A 24233-nucleotide genomic window follows, 5' to 3' on the forward strand; every position below is an offset into this window, starting at 1 on the left:
CATGTCCAGGGTGAAAGGTGGCAATCTTTCTCTCCTCTATCTCAGGCCAAGCTATTCCTTCCCCTTTGTGACTCCTCAATTCTCCGAATTCTTAACAATTGCAGATGTGGAGTTAATGGGGAGGAGTATCAATGAGCAGGAGATTTTATACTCTGCTTACAACTAGTGCAAATGCAAACAAGTGCGTGTTAAGGTTACAATTAATTCATGTGTTTGTGAGTGTTCGTATTAAATTTTTGTTTATAAATTTATTTTAGATTTGTTCCCAACCCTGTGCACAAAATGAGCAGTGAAAGCAAGAAAACGTTCGTCAGTATTCAGATGAGTATTTGAATTTCGGTTTCCCGTGATGCTCGTTTACCATTTTATCTGTTGTGAGAACAATGTTTGAACAACAAATCTGTAAAAAATAATCGTCTTGAAACATATTTGAGGACGAAACATAGCACCTGTGTTAACTATGATTTAAATTAATTTAAGAATTTAAAAGAGAAATTTAAAAAAAATTAAAAAGAAATCCGTTGTTCACTGAACTGAATGCTAACAAAAGTCATACTCTTGAAGCTAGTTACGAAATTTCTCCGCTCTAGGCTGGCGTCAACATTACATTTTTGAATGAAATTCGTCATGGGCCGCATTTTTTCCAATTTTTAAAAATAATTATTTAAATCTAGATATTTCGCTTAGATATTTCAAAATCGCGCTATGTTTAATCTGTTTTTCTGTTTGATTAAAAACATATCACAGTTTACGAAGGCTTAATTTATAGTTTAATACAAGTTTAAAATAATATTAAAATTTGAAGTTTACGAAAAAAAGAAAAAAAATTAGTTTACAGAGATTCGCTTAATTTTGTGGATCTGTTAGGTAAAAACATCTGTCTTCTTGTCAAGAAAACAAAACGCAGCTTTCTAGCTAGAGCGGGGGAGAAGTTATTGCCATTAATTACACTACATCTCAAATTACTTAGCCGGGAGAGGAGTTAATTGTTATCGTAAAGCAACACGTTCAAGTTTATCTTCATATATTTCTGCTTAAAATAGTGAATATTTGACACTTTTTATATATTTTTTCAATGCTTTATACAATAATACACTAAAATAAGCGATTAGTTAATTTTTTCCTGCAATTACGCGATATCCGAAAGTAATGAGTTTCCCAGTAAATTTTTCAGCTAGACGCTTTTGATAAGAAATCTTCTTGTCTAAGTAAAGTCAGATAACATGAAAACTAGTAGAATTACGGCTCTAAATGAAGAATATAGCTATTTTTTAACGTTTGTTTACATTCTGACTTTAAACACGTGGATTGGTTCTTCGCGGTAAAATTACGATCAGATGGATTAAAGCCAATTAACAGCACGAACATCTTCCATAGACTTACTATAGAGAGGTAAAGTTTCCCGAGTTAAACAGTCACTCGACGTACAGAAAAGCGAATCAAAGCTAAGATCGCTGGAAAACTCGAATATAACGCAAATTAATCGAATTTTTAGATTAATTACGCCTAAAGGCGAATCTCGCAACACCAATTAACGCAAGTCACGTGACATTTTCCTAAGGGCGAATACTATTCGCTAAAAGGTAAATCTGGAGAAAGTCATACTGTAGGAAAGAATAAAATTAAGCTAGCTATATTAGTTTTTTTTCAAAGAAGTTCTGGAAAACTATGACAAAGTTTTTAAAAAGTGCCGGTAAGCAACAGCACTGTTAGTAAGAGAATAGATGAGATGGCTATGGTTGTACAAACGCAATTATTTGAAAAGTTGAGAACAACGAAATTTTCAATGCAGATGGATGCATCAACTTTAAGAGACAGTGAGACTGTATTGATTACTTAGATAAGATATTTTGACGATGATAAATTCAATGAAGAGATGTTGTTCTGGAAAACATTGAAAACCACTAGTACTGCCATTGATATATACAAATAACTATAAATATATTTAGATTAAACTCAAATACCAATGAAAAATATAACATCGTGTGCTGAAAATAGTGCTACTGATATGATGGGCAAGGAATGTGGTCTTTTAAAATTAAAAGAAACTACTTTTCCACCATGGATAACTCAACCGATGTTGGATAAATGATTTGGCTATGCAGTATAAAAAAAAACACTGTTAGAATTGCAAAATGATAAATGTTTTAAAATACAAAAGAAAATACAATGGCGTGGCTGTGTCGAGACAAAAACAAAATACCCAACAATGACAAGTTTAGCAAGAGAATTTCTGTTGTCATTCCCATCGTCATAATTAGTTGAATGCGGGACTTGTTATTAAAAAAATTGTCTGGATATCACAAACCGTGGAGATTTAAGACTAAAATTGAGCAAATTATTACCTCACATAAAAACTTTTTGCAGCACACATCAAGCACAAGAATCGCACTAATTTGCACGTTATTTTCTTCAGAGTTGTACTGTACATGTAACATGACATACGTATTTACTTACGTAATAATAAATTTAAATAGTATTGATTATGAGCATTTTTTATTTTGAAGCTGCCATAAATTTTTCCGAATTTGTTAACTATAAAAATTATGCACTTTAGTTTTATATATAAATTTTGAAACCTTATTTTTTGCTTTTTCATGTCGCTTTATTATATTATTATTCTTATTGTTATAATTATTATTTAGCAATTTTTGATGATTTTCTTCTCTGTACTTGAACTGTCCTTTCTTTTTATTTTTATTTTTCAAAGACGCCATGTTTTTCGTCACAAAGGGGTCATTAAAATTTCAAACATGCTTTGATGGGTCATAATAAGAAAAATTTTAGAAACACTGTTTTAGACGATTTATAGGGAACTTTTCGACTATTGTCACACCACTAGACTGTTTACTTAGAACTAATCAAAAGTTCATCTGAAGAGATAACGAACAGCAAAGTTTTGTACGATTCTATGTAACTCACCAGTTTTAAGTTATTTTGACCAAGGAAGAACGTGTAATATACACACAGATACGTGCGATGTAGAAATATGGCCTACTGTATTTCAAGAAGATGATGACAGAAGAGAGCATTCCGTATGCTACATCAGCCGAACGCTTATTAAAAGCGAGTGAAATTATCCGATGACACAAAAAAAATATATAGGCAATAAATGGGTTATTCAAAATCTACGTCTTTACATCTATGGCATAAACTTTATAGTTGTAATTGAACACCGCAGTTTTGGTTGCCTAATGTGCTTAAAAGACGCGAATAGTCGTCTGTGTCGGTGTTAGTGTTACGACTTTGATGTAATGTACAAACAATTTTCTAACTTAACTTAATTAATTACAAACATTCGGCTGTTATATTCAATGAAATTTATAAAATTATACGCATTTCTTTAAAAATATTGATACTTACACGAGAATATTTAATTTCTTTTTTTTCCAACAGAAAGCATCCAAATAAAAATCCAGTAAAAAATGAGCTGAGGTGTGTATAATAAGGTTTCGAGTAATTATGATTATAATAATTTAATAATTTTCTGAAAATAATGAAAAAAAACAATATAATAATATTAATATAGTAGCATTACAAACAGAATTAAAATAAATATGCCAATTACTTATTTTAAAAAACAAAAAATATTTAAAAATTTATGAATTCAAAGAACATATTAAAATACAAACAATTTATATTTTGAATATTATGTCTAGAACATATTTTTGTCTAGAACAATTGATCTATTTTAGATCCAATCAAATAAAAAAAAAAAAATAAAGAAGGAAAACCGTACTCAAATCTTATGCTAGATTTCCTCTTTACGGGTCGAAAACTCAAGAATTTTCGGAGATTGGTCGCTTAAATGAATGAACTGGAATATGTGTATCTAGGCTGTACGTATTCCAGTTGGCTGCCCCACTGTGAACCTTCAAAACCTATGATTGGCCTGTTAAAAAGACATCGTCATATTCACAGGCAGAAAAATATTATTAAAAAATCAGTTTTCCTTATTATGTAAGCGAATTTTTATCTTATAATTTAGAGAAAGATTTCTCCATTTTGCACATTTTGTGATAATTTACATTATTCCGTTACATCATGCTATCAGACGTTCGAACGCTTCATAATGCATTACTAATAATATAAACAAAAGTAATAACAACTCCAAAATATTTCATTATGGTAAACTATGTACTCCTATTCAACGCTATTTACAGAGATGTCCAAATATCATATAACTGGTATCAGGAGATTTCAGTCCACGCAGAAAATATTTTTGTATAAAATTTTGTATTAGATTTTGTCACTGCCGAATTTGAAGCATCGAGTAAAATCTATTTCATTTCTAATCTACAATTACACAATATGGGAATCTTAACGATTCACCAGATAATTTTCAGCGTGAACCCCATTCTCATAATTTAAAATCTAAAGACAATGAGCAATGTGTTATTGTCAAGTCTGCAATTCGAAATTTATGATGCTTTTTAAATACAATGATATAATCTCTTTGTAGAGGTACAAGTGCGAAATTATCACTCTTCTACAAACAGCACTCTTAACGGCCTACCACAAATGTCCCATGAAGTAAGATTCGGATCTTCTTTTTTTGTTTATAACTATTTCATTACCATAGTGATGAATTTTATTATAATTTTGTGTAAGTTTATTAATTTTTTGTTTGTTTACCATACCAGAGTCTGTTGCGTCCGGATTAATAAGTATTTCTTTGTAGAAGGTTGAATAGGAGTAGGTTACTCCGATAAACGTCTTTCCGTTGTTCTGACATCCATACATCATTCTTTAATCTTGTCGATATAACAATTAATATGTTAATAAATTCGTAGATATTTAAAACGTATTAGAATGAAATGTATCGATTTTTGTCAGTATTAGTAATAGTGTCTTAATGAAAAATGTTTATATCGTTTATATCTATGTAATAATAAAATTTTAATATTTTTCGTTTTTGTCTAAAAAAGAAATATCTGATTTTTGACTTTATAGTGCGATGTCCAGTATAAAAATTTATATAAAATTAAAGTACTTACCTAAGATCAGTAGAATATCCAAACATTGCGTGATCTTTGTATACATTTGTATTAATAATGTGTGATACAACTCCCGCCATAATTAACATCACTGTGATGATTTTTCCGTACTTCGGCCATCTAAAAATAAAAAATATATACAGTGAAAACTGTTTAGGCGACCACCTGTATTCGACGGGCACCTGTCAAAACGGGCAAAAACTTCTGGCACGGAATAGTTTTTATATAGTCTTTGTATAAGTAACTTTTATTTAACGACCACCTGTGTAACGCGACCGCGGGCATCGATTTTTCGTCCGAAACAACTTACAACAACTGTAATATGCGGTTTTTTGCGTGAATATATCTGGCATAAACTTTTGTTCGAACCCACTTCGGGCACTTCTCCCAACCTGAAAATTAGGTGTAGGTGCTAATAAATTAGTCTAGCAAGAAAGAAAATTCATTTCAGTTTGTTCGAAATTGTTGAAAAACGAAAGAAGTGCAAAGTGCTATCATCAGGAGATCGTGTTAAAGTTATCAGAGAAAGTCAAAATGGTTTATCACAACAACAATTAGCGGCGAAGTTTAACTGTGAGAAAACGAAATTTATTTTACCGTAGATCTACAGTATTTTCCTTAGGAGTGTAAAATATTGTACACGATACAATTAATTGGCTGATCTCATCGTTTCATAAAAATATATTAATTTTTTTGAAGCTCATATACAGTACATGTACGATAAATAGTTTTTGTATCAATCTACCTTATTTCCATACTTTTAGAAAAATAATATCCAAGGAATTTTGCACGCAAAATATTTAAAAAACAATAAAAGCATTAATGCCAAAATAAGTTTAACAGACAACCTTCCTTTTTTGATTTTTCGATTGTCCACTGACAATCGCGGAATGTAATGCAATCGTTTTATGAGAAAATATAATAAAATTATTTTATTGTCTATATCTATGTCTATATATATATATATATATATATATATATATATATATGGACGTGTGTGTGTATATATCTCACTCTGCAGCCAAAACTACACATCAAACATGAATGGAGTTTGCGTGCTGTAGTAGCCCTAAGTCTCCCATCGTGCACTATGGTAGATGCGTCTCGATAGCTGTAAGGGTGTGGGAGATATGAGGGTTGAAATTGGTTGACTTGTTAAATGTGTGACGCTTCAATGAGATTTTTCTTGTTTTTTCCAGAAATTTCCAGAACCTACAGGTGAAATTTGATGCATAGTTAGGGTACGGCATGAAAACGCACACTAAGAAGGGATTTTTCGAAATTCCCCCCGCGGGGGGAGAGGGAGAGCGTTAAGTCCTAACCTGAAGAACGGCTTCTACTATACTATATTAGATGCGATTTTTTCTTTTAAATTAGGTTAGTCTTCATTGAGCACTTAGGGGTATTAAATTGATAACATTTCAGACATTGATATAAATAGTTTTTGATATTTCGATTTTTTAACCAAATGTTCGAACCATTTTAAATTCGAATTTGTTATTGCATATATGTTCGATTATAGAACGATTGTAAACGTTCCAAGAAATTTATCAAGTTAAAAACAGTTGGTTTTATTCTCAGCAATTCTCAGCGGTAGGTGTTATATAACAATTACTATGGTTGTTGAAATATTGAATGTAAATAGGGTTTGCTTGCAAAATCCGCGTGAACGAAGTCGCAGATAACAGCTGGGAGATATGTGGGTTGATAGTGTTAAGAATGGAAGTGTTAACGATAAAAGTGTTAAAAATGAGAGTGTTAACAATGGAAGTGTTAAGAGAAAGCGACGTACAAGATTTATAGGCGCAGATGCTGTTTCATGCGTTTTTGCAGGAAATCGAACATATTTTTAGACCCATCTAAAAATTCTCTAATTAGTCTCTGGAAACAGGGGGACCTAATTCTTGCATTCTGTGAAAACGGGTAAGGTTGGCTATAACATAATAATCTTAATCTTCGCTATTGTTACTTTTTCCCCGAGAAATGCTGGACTTATCTTCTAGGATAAGAAAAGTCTTTTAACGCATGTCTTTTATATTAAAAAAAACTATATTACATATAAATTAAGTCGGAAAAAGAAAGTGTGCATAACCGCATATGTTTCGATTACTTGTAAATAACTTAATAAACGAATATTTCTTATTGTTAAAATTGTGTTTGGTGCACTTCCTTAATTCGTGCTGCCTCTCGTATCACCCCTATTTCGGATCCAAGTTCCTACAAACGCGACCACTGGCACAAAAACGAAATTAGTGGCCATCAATGTTTCAGTGTCTGTCCTTAAAGACATTTTACATTTTACTAAAGAGTTAAGAGGGCTGTCTGTTTTTGCTTCAGACTTATGCCTTGTAGGAAATGGAAGGAAGAGATAGCATGAGGTAAGAAGTGTGAAATAAAGTATGAAAGGAAAGTTTGAAGTAAAGACATGGGACCAGAGAGCGCCTGCGTCGGTATTTATTGAAATAAACATACATACAGAAATATAAATTGAATACAAAAAATGATTACAAAGGATAAAAAATATAAGGATTACAAAAATTGTAAAAATTATACAAATAATAATACTTATAAAAATTACAAAACCATAAAAAGTACAAAAATTATTAAAAATTACAGAAATTATAATAACTACAGAAATTACAAAAATTATAAAAAATCATAAAAAAACTATATACAATATATACATTGCAGACATCTGGCCGCTTTAACAAGACAGAAGATACATAAGTATGCTGCCCCTCATAAAATAAAAAAGCATAAAAGTGTTTCCTCCAAAAAAGAGTGGGGCAATGAAAAAAGAAAAAAAAGGGGTTACATGGTAGTCCCTTTTCAGAAAGACTCATCTTCCGATGAACATTCTTCTGTGTTGCTTTCTTCTTCTGAGTTTTGCTCATCTTCTTTGTTATTAAAGTTCTCTTTAAGGGCATTAGTCTTGCTAATAAAATTTTCGAAAATATTCCATATTTCTTTATTAATAAAAATGTTACTTGGTGTCGGTGGCCAGCTTGGGTTTTTTAAAAGATGTTTATGCAGTAACTCTGAGCGTTCATTGTTGTACTTAGAACAAATAAAGGCGAAGTGCTTTGCATCTCCAATGTCGCTGTTATTACAGTCGCACCTGTTATCCTCCTTTATTTTAAATCTATGTAGATAGGCCTGGAAGTTCCCATGGCCTAAAATTACCTGGGTGGTTAGTTTATTTGGCCTATAATGCTTGGCTTGTTTTCTAATGGTGACGGAGGGAATAAATTGAAAGCAGTTTCTTCCTGTTTCAGCTGTCTCCCATTCCCTCTGCCAAATATTATTAATAATTCGAAGCAGGTGTTTATTGAGTGTAGCCTGAGGTATGTCAGTGAAGGAGGGCTTAATGTTAGCGTTGGTTCCTAACTTAGCCAATTTATCGGCCGTTTCATTACCAACATTTCCAGTATGGCCTCGTATATAAGCAAATGTGATTTTTCTTTTAGAGCCCAGTTCCTTAGCAGCTGCCAGAAGTTTTTTTGATAAGGTGGTTGGACGGCACCTGTTGTTTAAACTATGAAGCGATGTTCTACTGTCGGTTAATATGCATATACTTCCTTTAAATCTGTCGATGTTATTGTTGATGTGCTGTATAGCTTTTAATATAGCAAATAACTCTGCTTGAAAGTTGTTACAGTGTGATGCTAGCCTGTAGTAGTGCTGGTAGGTTGTTCTATTTTTTGAGTTTATTACAGTAAAACCTGCTCCAGTTCCTTGTTCGTTTTTTGATCCGTCTGTATATAACTTCTATGCTGCTTTAATTTCCATGCCATTTTTCTCTTCCCAGTGGATGTTATAGTTTAGTTCTTCTGCTGGGTGTTTGAAGTATTCGTTTTTCTTTAGTTTTCTATCAATACCGTAATTTTCTTCGTTTACATTTATTATGGTGCTATTCTTACTTATTTCCGTATAGATTTCGTCTTCTTCTGGGATGTTATGACCAATTTGATCTCCTGCTGTTGTTAGGTGCCAGCTCCACATTAAATATTTTGCTTTGAGATGAATCGGTAAAAGGTCTGCCATGATTAATAGAGCGTTGGTGGGGGCGGTGTTGTATGCTTTACATATTTTTATTGTAAACTTTCTCTGGATAGATGTTAATTTCCTTTTCATGTGCACGTTATCAAGTGCTTCCTTCCATACCTGTACTGCATAAAGCATTGCAGGTTCTACAGCTGCTTCGTAAATAAATTTAGCATTGGCATAATTAAGGCCCCAAGTCTTTGCCGTAATCCAATTGAACGCATTTGCTTTTTGTTCCATATGCCTGCATAAATTACGGATATGAGTATGCCAATTTAGTTTGTCGTCAAAAACTATACCCAAGTAATTAACATCCTGCTCCATCTTTATCTTATTTTTGTTAATAAAAATTCTCGGTGGTCGTTTTAGCCTGGTACGTTTGTTTTTTCGGGTACACACCATCCCGATTGTTTTCTCATGATTAATTGGAAGTTTATTTTCATGACTCCATTGGGAAATTTTTTCTAGTTGATTATTAGCGATTGCTTCTAATTTATCGACGTTTTGATGTGTCACCATCAACAAAAGATCGTCTGCAAAAGCTTGTGTGATAGTATCTTGGTTATTTTCCATGAGGTTTAATAGTTTGTCACATACCAGATTCCAGAGCCCTGGGCCGCTTCGCGAACCCTGGGGACAGCCCCTATTAGTGTGTCTGGTGATGGTAAAGTTGTTTGCTTTATACTTAATAAATCTGTTGTCCAGGTAGTCTCTTACCAAATGAAAAATATTTGCTGGGCAGTTGGTCTCATGTAGTCTATTTAGAATGCTCGGCCACCATATGTGGTCGAACGCTTTATGGAAATCAATTTTTACTAATAAAATATGCTTATTATCCTTCCAGCCCTTATGAATAACATTTTTTGCTCTTAATGCTGCCTCAATTGTCGATTTACCAGGTCTGAAACCGAACTGGTTGTTGTTTAATTGATTAGTATTATGGAGGTGCCAATTAATCCGATCCATCATAAGACCGTCAAGTAGTTTACCCATTGTCGGCAGTAAGCTAATAGGTCTGTAGTGTTCCGGTCTTACCGGGTTGTCAATTTTAGGTATTAATTTTATATCAGCGATTTTCCAGTCATTTGGAAAGTATCCAGTAGTCAGACATTTATTTAGGATATGAACAAAGGCAATGGGTATCTCCTTAAATGCTTCCTTGAGCATTTCTGCCGTTATCCTGTCTATCCCTGGTGTCTTCTTATTCGCCATTGATTTAATCGCTCTTTCTACTTCCCGGAAAGTGAAAATTTTGTCGTTTTTGTTATTATATGATTTTTGGAGGTTTTCCCTGATGCTCTTTTGTTTTATAGTATCAAAGTCTTGACTGTCCTCGGGAAAGAGGTATTTTAAAATTTGATTAATGCTGTTTTCGATGTCGATGTTTACTTCTGAACTCTGATTTGGGTTTGAAACGTCCGGAATGAAAGGTTTTTTCTGTTTCTTAATTACCAAGTTATAAGGTATGTCCCATGGCCCGTTCCTGTTGGAATCTGTACAGAACTTTTTCCAGGATTCCGTACGTGTCCTGTTGATGAGTTTTTTATATTGTTTTAGACTATTTTTATAGTTGGTTTTATGTATATTTTCCTCATTGGTATTTTTTGCCCTTGCGTGCTTCTTTCTTAACTTGTTCACCTCTCTTCTTTTATTGTTCAGGGAATCATCCCACCATTGAGTTTTCCTCGGTGGTACTTGTTTGTAACGAAGGGCCCTCTCTCCTGCTGTTATCAAGGCGTCTGTAAAAAACTTTGCATACTTGTCTATTTCTTCATGATTGTTTATGGGTGGAAAGTCGTATTTTTGCCAATTTTTTGCGAATTCTTGTCTGAAAAGAGTCCAGTTTGTCTGTTTAATTTGAAAAGAGCACTTCATACTATTATTTGTGGGGTTGTTGAGCTTTAGTTGAGTTAAAATATAACGATGGTCGCTTGCTGATGGTATGAGGAGGGTCTCGCAGTTGTCTATTTCGTGGGAAAAATTGTCGGTAACCAGGCAGACGTCTGTCCATCCCCTTGCAAAAGGGGTGTGGAACGTCGGATGTGTCGTCATGTTGGTAGAAATTAAACTAAATTCATCCATCATGTCAGTGATCATTTTGCCTCTTTTGTCTTCTTTCTCGTGGTACCAAACTGGAGATTTCCCATTTAGATCTCCCAAAATCATTATTTTTTTATTTCTGATTTTCCTTAGTACATTGGACAGTTCTCTAACACAGTTTTCGTCGTTGTCGTCCGGTGAAAAGTATGCACTAATAATTATGAGAGGTTCGGCAAGTTGGAGAATCATGGTTGTTAGCCTATCTGTGCATAATTGGGTAATTTTGGCAATGTCAAGATGGGGATTGCAGCAGATTATGCCGCTTTTGGGTCTTGAGTTGTTATTACCTGAGATCACCTTCCACCTTCCAAATCTTACGATGTTATTATTAATCTGGTAAGGTTCCTGAATAGTGATTAGGTCAATATTTTTCTCGTTGGCAGTTTGTATCAGTTGGGAGCATGCCGCCTTGCTCCTCTGAGTGTTGATCTGTAGTATCTTTAAAGTATGGTTAATCATTTGAGATTGCTGTGTTGAGTTTGATGGCCGAGTATTTGTCATTGTGCTGTTACAATCCATAATCGGTTCTCTTGATTGCGGCTTCTTTTAGTTTTTTTGTGATTGGGCAATTAGGGTGTAATGCCCCATGGTTTGTCGGCTGTTTTTTACTGTTAGGAAGATCTTTGTTGTTTCTGTGACAATTAACACAGCAAGGCGGCTCATTAAGTCTGTCACAGTCTACATATTTATGGTTTTTTCCACAGTGGGAGCAGTATTGTTCTTTTTCGCAGCTTTTGGCCATATGTCCAATTCCACAACAGCGGTAACACCTTAGTATTGGAATATAGTCATCAACTTTGATTGTGGCCGAATTGATCGGGATATGTTTCTCTTTAATAAAGGTGTTACGTATGTGAGGCGACACAGATAGGACAACGTGCCTACAGTTTTCTGTATGCTTCCCCCTACTCAGAACCGTGCTGATCTTACACTCATTTTTAAATGACTTCTTCCTTTAATTCTCCCCATATGTCGTTTTGTCTATAAATATATGTTGTTATATCTTCCTCTTGGATAGATTGAGGCACATTCAGCAGTATTATCCTGGGTCTTTTGCCCTCAGATCGTTTACATGTAATTTTATTTTCTAATTCTGGGAGTTCTTTAATAGCATTTTCAAGGGTTATACCCTGCTCCCTATCTCCTACTCTGATACAAATTCCATTGTTTTTCACTTCTTTAACTGTTTTGATCTTAACCCTTAGCCTATGCGGTTCAATTTTTTTCTTTAGTACTTCTGTCACCTTTACCATGTTTGTTTGCTCTTCTCCTTCACCTGGTTCCTTTGGGTATATCAGCACCGCATGAGAACCCCCTGTTCCCTCCTGATTTAATTTCTGATCCAAAGATTTTTGTATGTTCTTAGTTGTTGTGCTTGGTTTAATATTTCTTTTTAAAATTTTGCTGTATGTGATCTGTTGATAGGGTTGTTCTGTTCCTTGTTGAAATCTGATATTATTTGTATTCTCCATTTGCTTCCTTGTTTCTTTTATAATGGCATACAGCTCATGGAGGTAGCCATACATTTTCGCTGCATATTCCCTGATTTTTTTCCTTTCCTTCTGTTTGACATTTGTGCTGGTGTGTTCTGGACACATTTCCATTATAGAACCCAACATGCTATTTGCCTCTGTTATTAGGGTATGTTCTCTTTCCTTTTTGTCATTACTATCGACAGTCTGATTTAAAGCTTGTCCTGTTTCCTTTGTATTATTACAGTCAATAGCTGGATTTGGAGATTGGCTTGGTTCCTCTGTCTCATCTTCTAAATGGGTCAAGTTGACCCGAGGTTCAAGACTTGTTGTGTCCATGTTTAATTAAGAAGTAAACCAGTAAACAAAATAAGTTCCCAATTTTTAAGTTGTTACTGCCTAACCCAGCCCACTGCTGAAGGGGCAGAATGAAAAGGAGAACTCGGTTCCAACAACTCTGGACAACCAAGCAAAAGCACAATCGCTCAGAGTGAAAAGATAGCTTAAAACTAATTAAATTAAACTTAAATTATTATTTAAAACTATACAAGACATTGTAAAAAGTCCAGTAAAACGTGTTGATAATATTTAATTGCAGTAGTAGCGAATTGTCACACTTGGCGATGTCCAAAGGTGAAGATAGCTCGTCGATGTGCACGTCTAAACAGTCAAATAAATAATCTTTATTCTCTGGCACCGCTGAGCACAGCCAAGCAGAAATACAGAAAGTACATAGTAGATACATGCCGTTAGTCATACAAGAGATACAATAAAATGGCAGAGAAAAGGAAAATAAAATAAAATAAATAACATAAATGAATTAAAATAAAAAAGAATAAAAATTAAATAAATGATTAAAAATAAAAGTGCACTATAACTAAAATAAAATTACTGTACATCAAAGTCTAAATGCTGTAATAGCAGTGCAAGGCATGTAAAAGCATTGGCATCAAGGCTAGAGTAAATCAGATCACAAGAGAGCAGGTCAACGGATCCCACATCTAATGGAGGAGAGTGACACAAATTTCTTTAACAAGTTAAAGTTGCTGTTGTTTTGCAGAAAAAAATCAGGCTTTACTGGCCAGTCTATATTGCTTATATTGGCATGCTGCATGCACTGATGCCTAATGTCATCCAGCATAGGACAGTTGTATAAATAGTGCATGACACCATCCCGCACCCCACATAGCTGACAGCAGTCAGAATTAGAATGGTGAAATTTTTTCAGGTAAGCACGAAAGCGCCCGTGTTCAGTCAAAAATTGGACTAAATCATGTGTGGGTTTGATCCATTTGCTTTGAATACGTTCCTTGACCTTTGGGATAAAACGTCTTGTTATGTGTTGTTCTGGGATCTTGTCCCAATCCAGCTGCCAGGTCTCCAAGGCATTGTCCCAGATAAGGTATTTAAGTCTTGACTTAGGAATGAGATTGTAGGCAGGAGGGGTATCAGGATTAAGCGTTACGTTTCGCGCCAGAAAGTCAGCCCGTTCATTACTTGGAATGCTGCTGTGTCCTTTGATCCAATTGATGGCATACTTGTTAAAAGACGTAGAAGCTGCAGCAAAGATGTCGTTCGCAACAGGGTGAGTGTTATCTTTATTCTCCAAAACAGCAACAGTCGCAGCACTGTCTGTGAAGATGTTTATCAGTTTGTTCACAAAGTTAGTGTTGCACCAGTTGATTGCCATCAGCACAGCAAAAATCTCAGCTTGGAAGACAGAGCATTCCGGGTGTAGAGCAAAGGAATTATTGTAGACTTCTTCGCCGGCCTGAAAGATCACAAAGGCACTTGCCGTGCCATCCGTCGATTTGGATCCATCTGTAAAAGCTTCGATCTCTGTAGAGGTAACGCGAGGAGAGAGTCCCTTCCTTAACACGTTAACTGCCACCTGTAATATGATATTTTGCGTTATATCAGGCTAACTGTAATATGATATTTTCCATTTTTTTCAGGCCACAATGAGAAAATTTGATATTTAATATTTTATTATGATATAAATAAAAGGGTCATTATATAACAGTCGGTAGAGTGAAGATAAAAAAAATATATCAGGGTACAACAGATGACTGGCCATCGTATGGCCTGAAACCGGAGACTATAACACCATGAAATATTTAATATTAATTACTTTATATGTAACAGAAGAGAATAATTAAACTAGTTGTCAATATTTTTTCCTTTTTTAACTATTCACTATTAGATATAAAATAGCTTTTTATTAAAAAAACTACGACAGCCGGCCGTCAGACCACTTCTGAGGCCATACGACGGCCGGCAGTCTCAAACAAACTTCATAGACATCCGCAAGAAACCACCACTAAGATGTAAAACAACGTCTTACGAAGCCAGGATAATTTAACATTGAGTGAAACTACATTGGTTATAGCAATGATGGGCAGTCGGATGGCTCTGTATGGCCCTAATTAGTACGGCCGCTGGCGTCTCGTATGGCAGTTAAAGTGTTAAAGCAGGATGTGGGAGTGTAGATACAGGCCTGTCTAATTCAAACATGGTGGCATTAAAGATGGTTCCATTAATATCAACATCCCTGCCCCTAGAGATACAGAAACGTTTGCTATTAAATTGGAGAAACTGTAGGATGGGGAGCTTCCCAGCCACCACAGGAAGGGCTGCATTTGAAACAGTGGAATAGCACCTGGTAAGTCGTAATAAGGCAATCCGTTGTGCAGACCTCAGAAGCCGATGGTTATGAGATTGAGAGGCAGCAGCACTCCAAACAGCAGATGCATATGAAATGGTTGGTAAAAACAGGCAATCATATATGGCATTAGTTGCCTCAAAACCGAGGCCCCAATTACATCTAGCGACCCTTAAAAGACCATTAATTTAAAAAATGAAATATTATTTGGTCGTGAAAACCGACAAATTTCTATACTTTCGAGCGAAAAAGCTCGTAAAAAAGAAATCAAACTTCCCTTTTCGACTGACGATTTCCCATTGCAAGATGTTATCACCAAGTTTTGACGAACATCTTTGGGTTGGCGCATCCGTGTATCTTGTCATATAACAAAAATTGGAATGACTGATAAAAGAAAAATTAGAATAAAGAAAGCAGACATCGCAATCTCGGGGGTAAACTATTATAGAAGAACGAATTGCCATAAAAGTAGACACAAACTTTGCCATATAGTGGCGCGGCAATCAGAAAAGCCAGCACACTTTCTCCAGCCATCGCCGTTTCCAGACCTCACCGAAAGTAACTCGATGTATACAGAAGACATTGGCTAACTACAGGTATTATATAATCAATTGTAAAGTCTGTCTCGGTCGCATTAGCTATCAATAGAGGTCTCGAACTAGATATAGTTAAATCTTTCTAATCCATCATTACTCTATTTTTGTTTATTAAACTTTTGTCTGTTATTTGTTAATCGTGCACTAATCTGACCTTAGCGAATTCTCACATATATAATATGTACGAACACCAGCGCGCGCGCACTCGAGTCTGTGTGTTTTAAACTAGAAAAAAAATTAGTCATCAACGAAAAGTTACTTATTTAGTGAAATCCACTAACAAGCCTATTCCTAGTGCAAAACTACATGTACCTATTGAATGTAGTCAATATGTAATAAATATTTTTTGTATAACCAATTTTGCCAATAATTGACTGAAGCGCAAAAATATCTGTTATCGTAAATACCGTTAATAAATAGTTACGTCGAACCTTCGCTATAAAGATCAAATAAACCTATTGTTAGAGTTATAAATTGTCATGTAACGTAGAACACAAGTAGTTACAGTGCATTCGTATAAAAAGGACTTTTCATACCTAATTAATCATGTCAGCAACAAACAGTCTTTCAGTATATTAGAAGGTATAGATTTTCTTGAAATAGCGAATTTTTTAATGATAAATTTACCAGAAATAATATAAAAACATATGCTAAACTTATTGATGATAACTAAATAATGTATTAATATTTTGAAACCAAACTCAAAACACAGAATGAACACTTCAAAAAGTTCTATAGTTTCTGAAGTATAGAAATGGTTAAAATTAAAAATAAAAACGAAAAAACATACCTGTTGTTTATATAGAGTAAAGGTATAGCTACAAGAATTTGCTGAAACAAAGCGCTTAAAAACCATAAATGCTGATGTCTCTGTAAATGTAAATAATATATACGTAATAAATTATATATTTAAAAACGCTATATAATGTATATATTTTTATTTTTACAATGGAATTTCCAGCATTGAGTGCTATGAAATTATTGTAATGAAAAACATATTCCGGCCAATTCTCTACAATTTCATATACATCTTTTAACAAGTCATCCCAATGAGGACCATCACCTAGAAGAGGTAGGATAATCGTTGATGCTACAAGACAAACTACTGGAACTGTTAATCTGCAATAGAAAATTGCATGCTAAATAAATTAATTCAAAAATTTTTATCAGATAAAACTTACATTGATAAAACTCCAGTTTCGCGGTAGTCATTCCTGAAATCATAAGTGAGCTTACGTAAACTTATAAGGATATAACTATCATTACTATAGTCTATTTATCCTAACTTGGCAGCTACTGTAAACAAACTAAGACACACCTCCCCTTGTTTATTGGCTTAAACCCACGTCCATGAATTAGAAACCGCGTTGCATCTCATTTGTCCACAGAAAATAGTTCTTCGTTATTTATAAAATCATTAATGAAATACTAGTCGCTTAGCAATGATTATAAATGTAATTATTTCATATTTGTTAAATTGTTATTTTAATGAATATTTTCACATTCTGAATCACTAAAAATAAACTTTTTCCGGACATGTACACCATAATGTCTTGGTTTCGTTTTCCATTCATTACAATAACCTCCATTATTTCAAACTGTGTGTTGTGTCGAATTACAAAAATGGAAAACTTGAATGTAAATACGAGTATGATTTTTAAGAATTGCCGGAGAATTTGTTTTGTTTTGTTTTATATCTATTTAATAAAATTGTTGTGTAGATAAAAATTCTGAAGTATGTTAAACTACACAATTATAAATATGTTTTGTGTATGTCTTAATAATATATATTTAATAATTTTTGACAAACTATATTTAAACGATGGAAATAATTTAAACGGCTACGTAAAAATATTAAAGTAGGCTATAATAAGTTTTCTAAGTATTAGCTCGGTAATTTTTAAATTGTTGTGACCACTCTGACCTATTTTAACACGTGCAAAGAAAGGGGCTTAACTAGTCAACACGTGTCTAGCCACTTCCGATTGTGATTTGACCAATGAAAATCTCCGGCAGATTAATACGACAAAATCTTTGTTTACAGTTGCTGCCAAGTTAGGACAAATAAACTATAGAAGATATTGCCCGAGACCGAATAGTGGACAAGAGGGTAACATCAGAACGATGGTAATTGTTCGCTGGATCAACTACCAGTGATGACGCCATGTGCCATGACGCTGATGCCATGTGCGCCCAGCTATAGTATCCCATGTCTCACGACATGGGATACTATAGGTACGCTGGCCACGTGGAATATTTCAAGTTTAGTTCAAGTTTCTAACACATGAAAGTGAGCTCGTGTAAAGCCATTGCTGTAGGCATATTTCCATCGTTTATGAGTTATGTTGCCGTATCTCAGAAAACAGATAATTACTTCACATATTGCTGGAGCTAATGTAATTTTTAAAATAATATTATATAAGCAAAAACATTGGTCAACAGGAGATGCAACAAGTAAAAAATTATGAAAAATATTGTATACGAAAGCCACATAACTGATAATAAGAACTTCCCAACAAGGTCGTTTTTAACCAGTAAAAATCGATGAAGGTTTTATAGAGAGAGTAGAGAAACTTAGTAAATATGAAGATTTTATTTAAAAATTTTACAGGTGTTTTTACTCCGAAATATGTTTTTGCAAAATTATACAGAGATGATGTTTAGTATATATATATATATATATGGGAACGCCGGGAGGTAGGACCGAGTCATGCCTCTTTGTTTTCAGCAAACAGGTCAGCAAGACCCACCCCACTGTCAAGGATGGCTAAATTTTTGATGATATCCCGACTTGTCGGGATCAGTTAATTATTTGTCAGGTCGAGTGGAAGAAGTGTGTGGGTTTGTCGATAAGTTAAGGCGATATTCGAAATAACGGAACCATGATAAAAACAAACAACGATTTATTTAGACGGATAAACAAAATACAGAAAATCTAATGCGTCCAGTTCTTAACGGCGGGGAGGAGAGAGAGTTTACAAATTTAGGGTTCATACCTGTTCCTAGGGTATATCGGTTGTAATCGCAGTATTATTCGTCTCGGTTCTCCAGTTGTGGAGGTAAGCAGGAGGATCGGGCAGGGCGGCTCGTCGTCGGCGGGCTTCAATGACTTCAGGTTTCGGCCCTCGATTCTCGGGGCAGATGCAACGGGACAGGCATCTTATGCGGACCTTCAGTGACCCCGTTCTCAGCCTTTTCTCCCCTTATATACTACAGGTCATGTTATCTTCGATCACCAATCGCGATAATGGGTGAATCGCTGATGATTCGATCTCCGTGACTCAGTTTGGATCTGGAGGGAAAGGAAGTGCGTTTCGACGGCAGAAGGCTGCACATCCTTAAAATTTCAACCGTTTCTCACGAGGGGATTTGAACAATAAAAGATTTTGAGCCGGGTTAAACCCGGTCCTCACATTACATCAGTTTTTCTAAATCGAACTTGTCTTAAAAGGGACTAGTTTGACTTTAATTCTATATTGGGGTGTACATGGATTATTACTCTCTCATTTGTCAATACATGCTATTTTTATTAAGTATAGCTAGGTTATTTGAGATGCGTTACAATTGTATAGATTGACTTGATAGAATTGTATTGAATATCGTAATAAGATTGTAGAATATTAAGATTGTATCGAGATTGTATAGGTTAACGCGTTACAATTGTATTTATTAAGAAACAATATTAAAACAATGCGATAAATTCGATGTTCGATCTAATTTGTTGATCGGTTGTCAATCAGTTGATTGATTGGTCGGGTTTTGTGCGAAAATGGAAGTTCGTATTTTGAGAAAACATGTGGTGGTTAGATTTCCTTTGTTCTTGGTAAGAAGTTGGTCGGTTGGATGAAGTTACACAGTTGGATTTTTAATGGTCGCAGATTACTTCGGTAATCGGCGACTGGGTTTCATGGAAGTTCGTAATGTCCGGCGATGCGAAGTAGGATGCAATTATTATTTTTGTTGAGTGCATTGAGGCAAATGTTGGAATTTCAATTTATGATTGAGCTGTGATAGCGTCATGGGAGGCTATATTTTTCTGGCGGGATTGGAAAAAGTTACTGTCTTGATATTCAAAAACGTATTAGCATAGAAAGTAATTGGATTAAAGTTCATTGGCATAGAGGATAGAGGTATGTAAACGCATACATAGATCGGGATATTACTCTCTCTCGGAGAATTATAGCTAATTATTTAGATAACAAAATATAAACATTTCTCTCTAAATGCTAATATTCAAAACTTCTAAAGGTAAAAATTAATAATCGAATACAATTTCCGATATTCCTATGAATATACGAAACTTTAATATCGTTAATTAGAAAGATATAAACTATGAATACGAGAAGTGCTAAAAAGATACATATATGGCTAATTGTTTGGAATAGTGGGATTATGGAGGAACCCTCAATAAGAGTAACAATTATCGCAAAATTTTGCTTTGGCTTTGACCTTGGTTTCCTTGCTACTAAATAGTGAATATTCACAGTTTTTCTGCGGCTCTTGTTGTATGGGGCAGTCTAATGAGCACATAGGGAAGTATGCAGTCTTACACGTAGTTAAGTCGTGACGTTGCCATAGCATATAGGACTGCCTGTCCCTAGATAGCGCGATACCCGGATGTTTAGTCTCTTGACTTGCAAAGATGCTTAGATTGACAGTTAGGGCTACCACGATTGACTACCCTGGATAATATTTAAATAGCGAAAAACCAGATGTATAGGTTCGAACATTGCGTAACCTTCCGGGAGTTGGTTGATATATTATGGTTAAGGCCCAGTTTAGAAGAGATCGTAATAACTGTATCACAATAAATGAAAGGTATAGTAATAAATGAATTAGTCTCTCTTTGATTTATGGCTTCTATCTTTGAATTTAATGCTGATTGAGTTGACAGGATGTCTAGAGAGTAGACTATGGTCGCTTGAACAGGGCATGTCTTCCGAGTCAAATTCTTCCTTCCCTAAAATAGGGAAATATGGGTATTAGCATTAACGTCTGTCTTCCTTTTGGGGAGTAATGGTTCTCCAATGGGGGAGATAGGTTATGAGTGACTATATGTATATATATAGAAGGGTTGTTTACTAGAATTCGATCAACCTTTTTCTATGCTTACCATGTGATTATAGTGTTATCGATAATTTCCAGTCAACTTAAAGTTTAAGGAGAGGACGCTCAACTCGTAGCGGGAGAAATTAATTGAGGTATGCGGCTACGTCTAGGCATAACCCACGGTTGGTCTTCCACCGGGCCGCGACTTCGAAGTGCATAAGGGGGCATGATTTCTTGTTCCCCAGTCGTTTCCGCTTCACATATTTCGCTTTCCAGCTCGGATTCCTCTAACTCGCTTTTGCTTTCTGGTTCCAACGGTTCTTTCGGTAGTGGAGGGAGTATGGAGGCCAGAATAGTTTTTCATCCCAAGGGTCAGGTAGTTCACTAGGTGGTGGCGTGGCCCTTAATGTGTGTTTTCCTTGTGATACCTCAGATTGATCGACGGTCATGTCAGCGTCATTCCGCTGTATTTTCGGTCGCTTAATCTTCCTATGGGCCGTACTACTTCGTCGTTTCTTATTCCGATGTGTCATAGCGTCCCTGGTAAAAGGCGCTCAGAACGTTCATATTTACCTGGTTCGGGAGGATGTTTCTTCTGACTCTTACATCCCTTTATTTTCCGTTTTACGGGTTTGGAAGGTGAACAAAAGTGAACAACCTTTCCATCCAGTAGAATCACCTGGCTATTATGGAAATCGAGATTCAATCACACAGTTTCGACAATGTCTCGCCCTATTATGCCATTACATGGAGAGGTGATCTCTGCTCGAACAATTCTGCAAAACTGGGGGAACTTATGTCCCCTTAATTTAAAGATGGGAACTGCCATGCCTACAGTCAGGACAGAATAGCTCTGTGAACCTGCTATCTTCCTTTTGATACCAAATTTAACGAGCGTTTTACCCTTCAATTTGTTTGCTAGATTAGTTGATATAAGCGTGCCTTCAGCTCCAAGATCAACTTGCATCTTCACAGGAATATTATTAATGTAAACTAAAATGATAGGTTTAGGTCTGGAAGAGGTTCTCGTTAACCTGATCTTGCCTTTCCATTTCGTATCGCTCTCCTCTCCTGTTGAATCGGTATAAGGGGGAGAAAAAGTTCTGCAGGAATCAGTATATCGTCGTTTCTGCTCAACTATAGGATTTCTTTTAGGTATAATTCGAGGTCATTGACCTTTGACATTTTGCACTTGGCTTCTCCAGCGATTTCGATCCTCTGCTGGAGACTGGGATGTGACTCGAACTCTATTTCTATCATTTCCTATGTTGTTATTGTTATTATGTCGGTTCTGGTGTTGATTTTGGTCGCTCGGTTGGTCGGGTCTGCGGTTGGGATTGACATAGGTGGGATTCGCAAAACTTTCCTGGATATTTCGCCTTCCTGGAGGGGATCTAGCCTTATTTGAAATTGAGCCTCGCGTTAAGCCGTCTATTTTTGCTTTAAGTTCCTCCAGCGTCGCTGTTAAATGGGTTAAATTGTCTAACGAGGGATGATTGGTCGATCGCACCAAATTTCTAACTGTTCGCATATTTCTGCCTGAACGCGCGGTGAGTTCTTCAATTCTTTTCTCATTAATCGCGGCATCTAGCGCCTCATCAAAAGATTTAGGGTTACGTCTCATTTCTCTTTGTTGGATCCTCAGCGTGATTCCGTTCAAGAATTGGAACTTTAGGCGTTTGTCTAACTCTTTTCTTTGCACTCGCTGAATGATAGCGGTTTCCGCCGCGTCCGCACCAGTTTCCGGCGTGATTTCTATCTCTGTTGCTAGTGCTTGCAATCGGGCGGCATACGCTTGAACATCTCCATCCCTTCTTTGAACAGAAAAATAAAATTTTTTAATCTAAAAGTAAGAGGCACTCGATCAAAGCACTGGAGCATAATTCTTTTAAATTCGTCAAAATCATTGACTTTTTTGATTCGCCGATCCTTTTCGTACGAATTCCCAGGCTATCCCCGCTAGTTTTAATTTCGCTACCACCAGCATTTGTGCTTTCGACCATGCGGCAGCCTTCATAATATTCGCTAAAGAATCGAAAAAAACCGTTACATGGGGGCTTCGCGTGTCTCCAGAGAATACGGGCAGCAATGGAATTATTCCGCCTATACCGCCCAATGTAAGGGTGTTTGGTCCTGGATTTGAGATTGGTGGTGGGTTCGCTGGGTTAGCAGGCCCTGCCGCAGGTTGAGGATTGGGTTCCATTATTTCTACTAACTTAAAGCAGCTCGGATATCCTTCCTATACTTGTCCTACTTCTTCTACTTATAAATAAGTCCCTAATTCGACTTAAATCGACCCTGTTACTCGAATATGGCCTTTTTTTCATATCGATAGTTCGAAGAAGTCGAACCTCACTCCTGACAGCAATTTGTGGGAACGCCGGGAGGTAAAACAGAGTCATGCCTCCTTCTTTTCGGCGAACAGGTCGGCAAGACCCACCCCACTGTCAAGGATGGCTAAATTTTTGATGATATCCCGACTCGTCGGGATTGGGTAATTAATTGTCAGGTCGAGTGGAGGCAAGTGTGTGAGTTCGTCGATATTCGAAATAATGGAACCATGATGAAAACAAACAATAATTTATTTAAACGGATAAACAAAATACAGAAAATCTAATGCGTCCAGTTCCTAACCACGGGGGAGAGAGAGTTTACAAATTTAGGAGTCATACCTGTTCCTAGGGTATATCGGTTGTAATCGCAGTATTAATCGTCTTGGTTCTCCGGTTGTGGAGGTAAGCAGGAGGATCGGGCGGGGCGGCTCGTCATCGGCGGGCTTCGGTGACTTCGGGTTTCGGCCCTTGATTCTCGGGGCGGATGCAACGGGACAGGCGTCTTATGCGGACCTTCAGCGACCTCGTTCTCAGCCTTTTCTCCTCTTATATACTACAGGTCACGTTATTTTCGATCACCAATCGCGATAGTGGGTGAATCGCTGATGATTCGATCTCCGTGACTCAGTTAGGATCTGGAGGGAAAGGAAGTGCGTTTTTCGACAGCGGAAGGCTGCACATCCTTAGAATTTAGACTGTTTCTCACGACGGGATTTGAACAATAAAAGATTTTGGGCCCGGTTAAACCTGATCCTCTCATATATTAGTAGATAGAATAAGCTTATTATCCGTTATACGCGAGTCATTACTCGTTATTATACCTGTACTCCTGTAAACTATTGTGTAGATTTTAGTTATTTATTAAAATTTTATCCTTATTAAGTTTGTAATTACTGTTTGTTTCTTGGGTACACACTTTATCGACGATTTCGCTGTCTGTTTCACTTGACCTGACAAGCCGATCCCCAGACCCAGGAAAA

The 24233-nt window shown here is 35.9% G+C and overlaps 2 protein-coding genes across 2 annotated transcripts in view; both read right to left on the bottom strand.

Moving 5' to 3' along the window:
- The window catches only part of LOC136980032 (nose resistant to fluoxetine protein 6-like), a 129814-nt gene that overhangs the window by 86139 nt on the left and 19442 nt on the right, over nucleotides 1-24233 (bottom strand). The window lies entirely within an intron of this gene.
- On the bottom strand, nucleotides 3285-21369 carry LOC136980031 (uncharacterized). Its single transcript, XM_067276083.1, has 8 exons — nucleotides 21306-21369; nucleotides 21102-21240; nucleotides 17053-17085; nucleotides 16819-16990; nucleotides 16662-16741; nucleotides 4998-5117; nucleotides 3364-3487; nucleotides 3285-3302 (listed from the first exon to the last, which is right to left on the bottom strand). Exons 1-8 carry the CDS (start codon nucleotides 21367-21369, stop codon nucleotides 3285-3287), a joined length of 750 nt encoding a protein of 249 aa, XP_067132184.1.

The sequence above is a fragment of the Centruroides vittatus genome, unplaced genomic scaffold (genome assembly GCF_030686945.1).
Source record: "Centruroides vittatus isolate TY-2023 unplaced genomic scaffold, ASM3068694v2 contig_659, whole genome shotgun sequence".
Classification (NCBI taxonomy): domain Eukaryota; kingdom Metazoa; phylum Arthropoda; class Arachnida; order Scorpiones; family Buthidae; genus Centruroides; species Centruroides vittatus.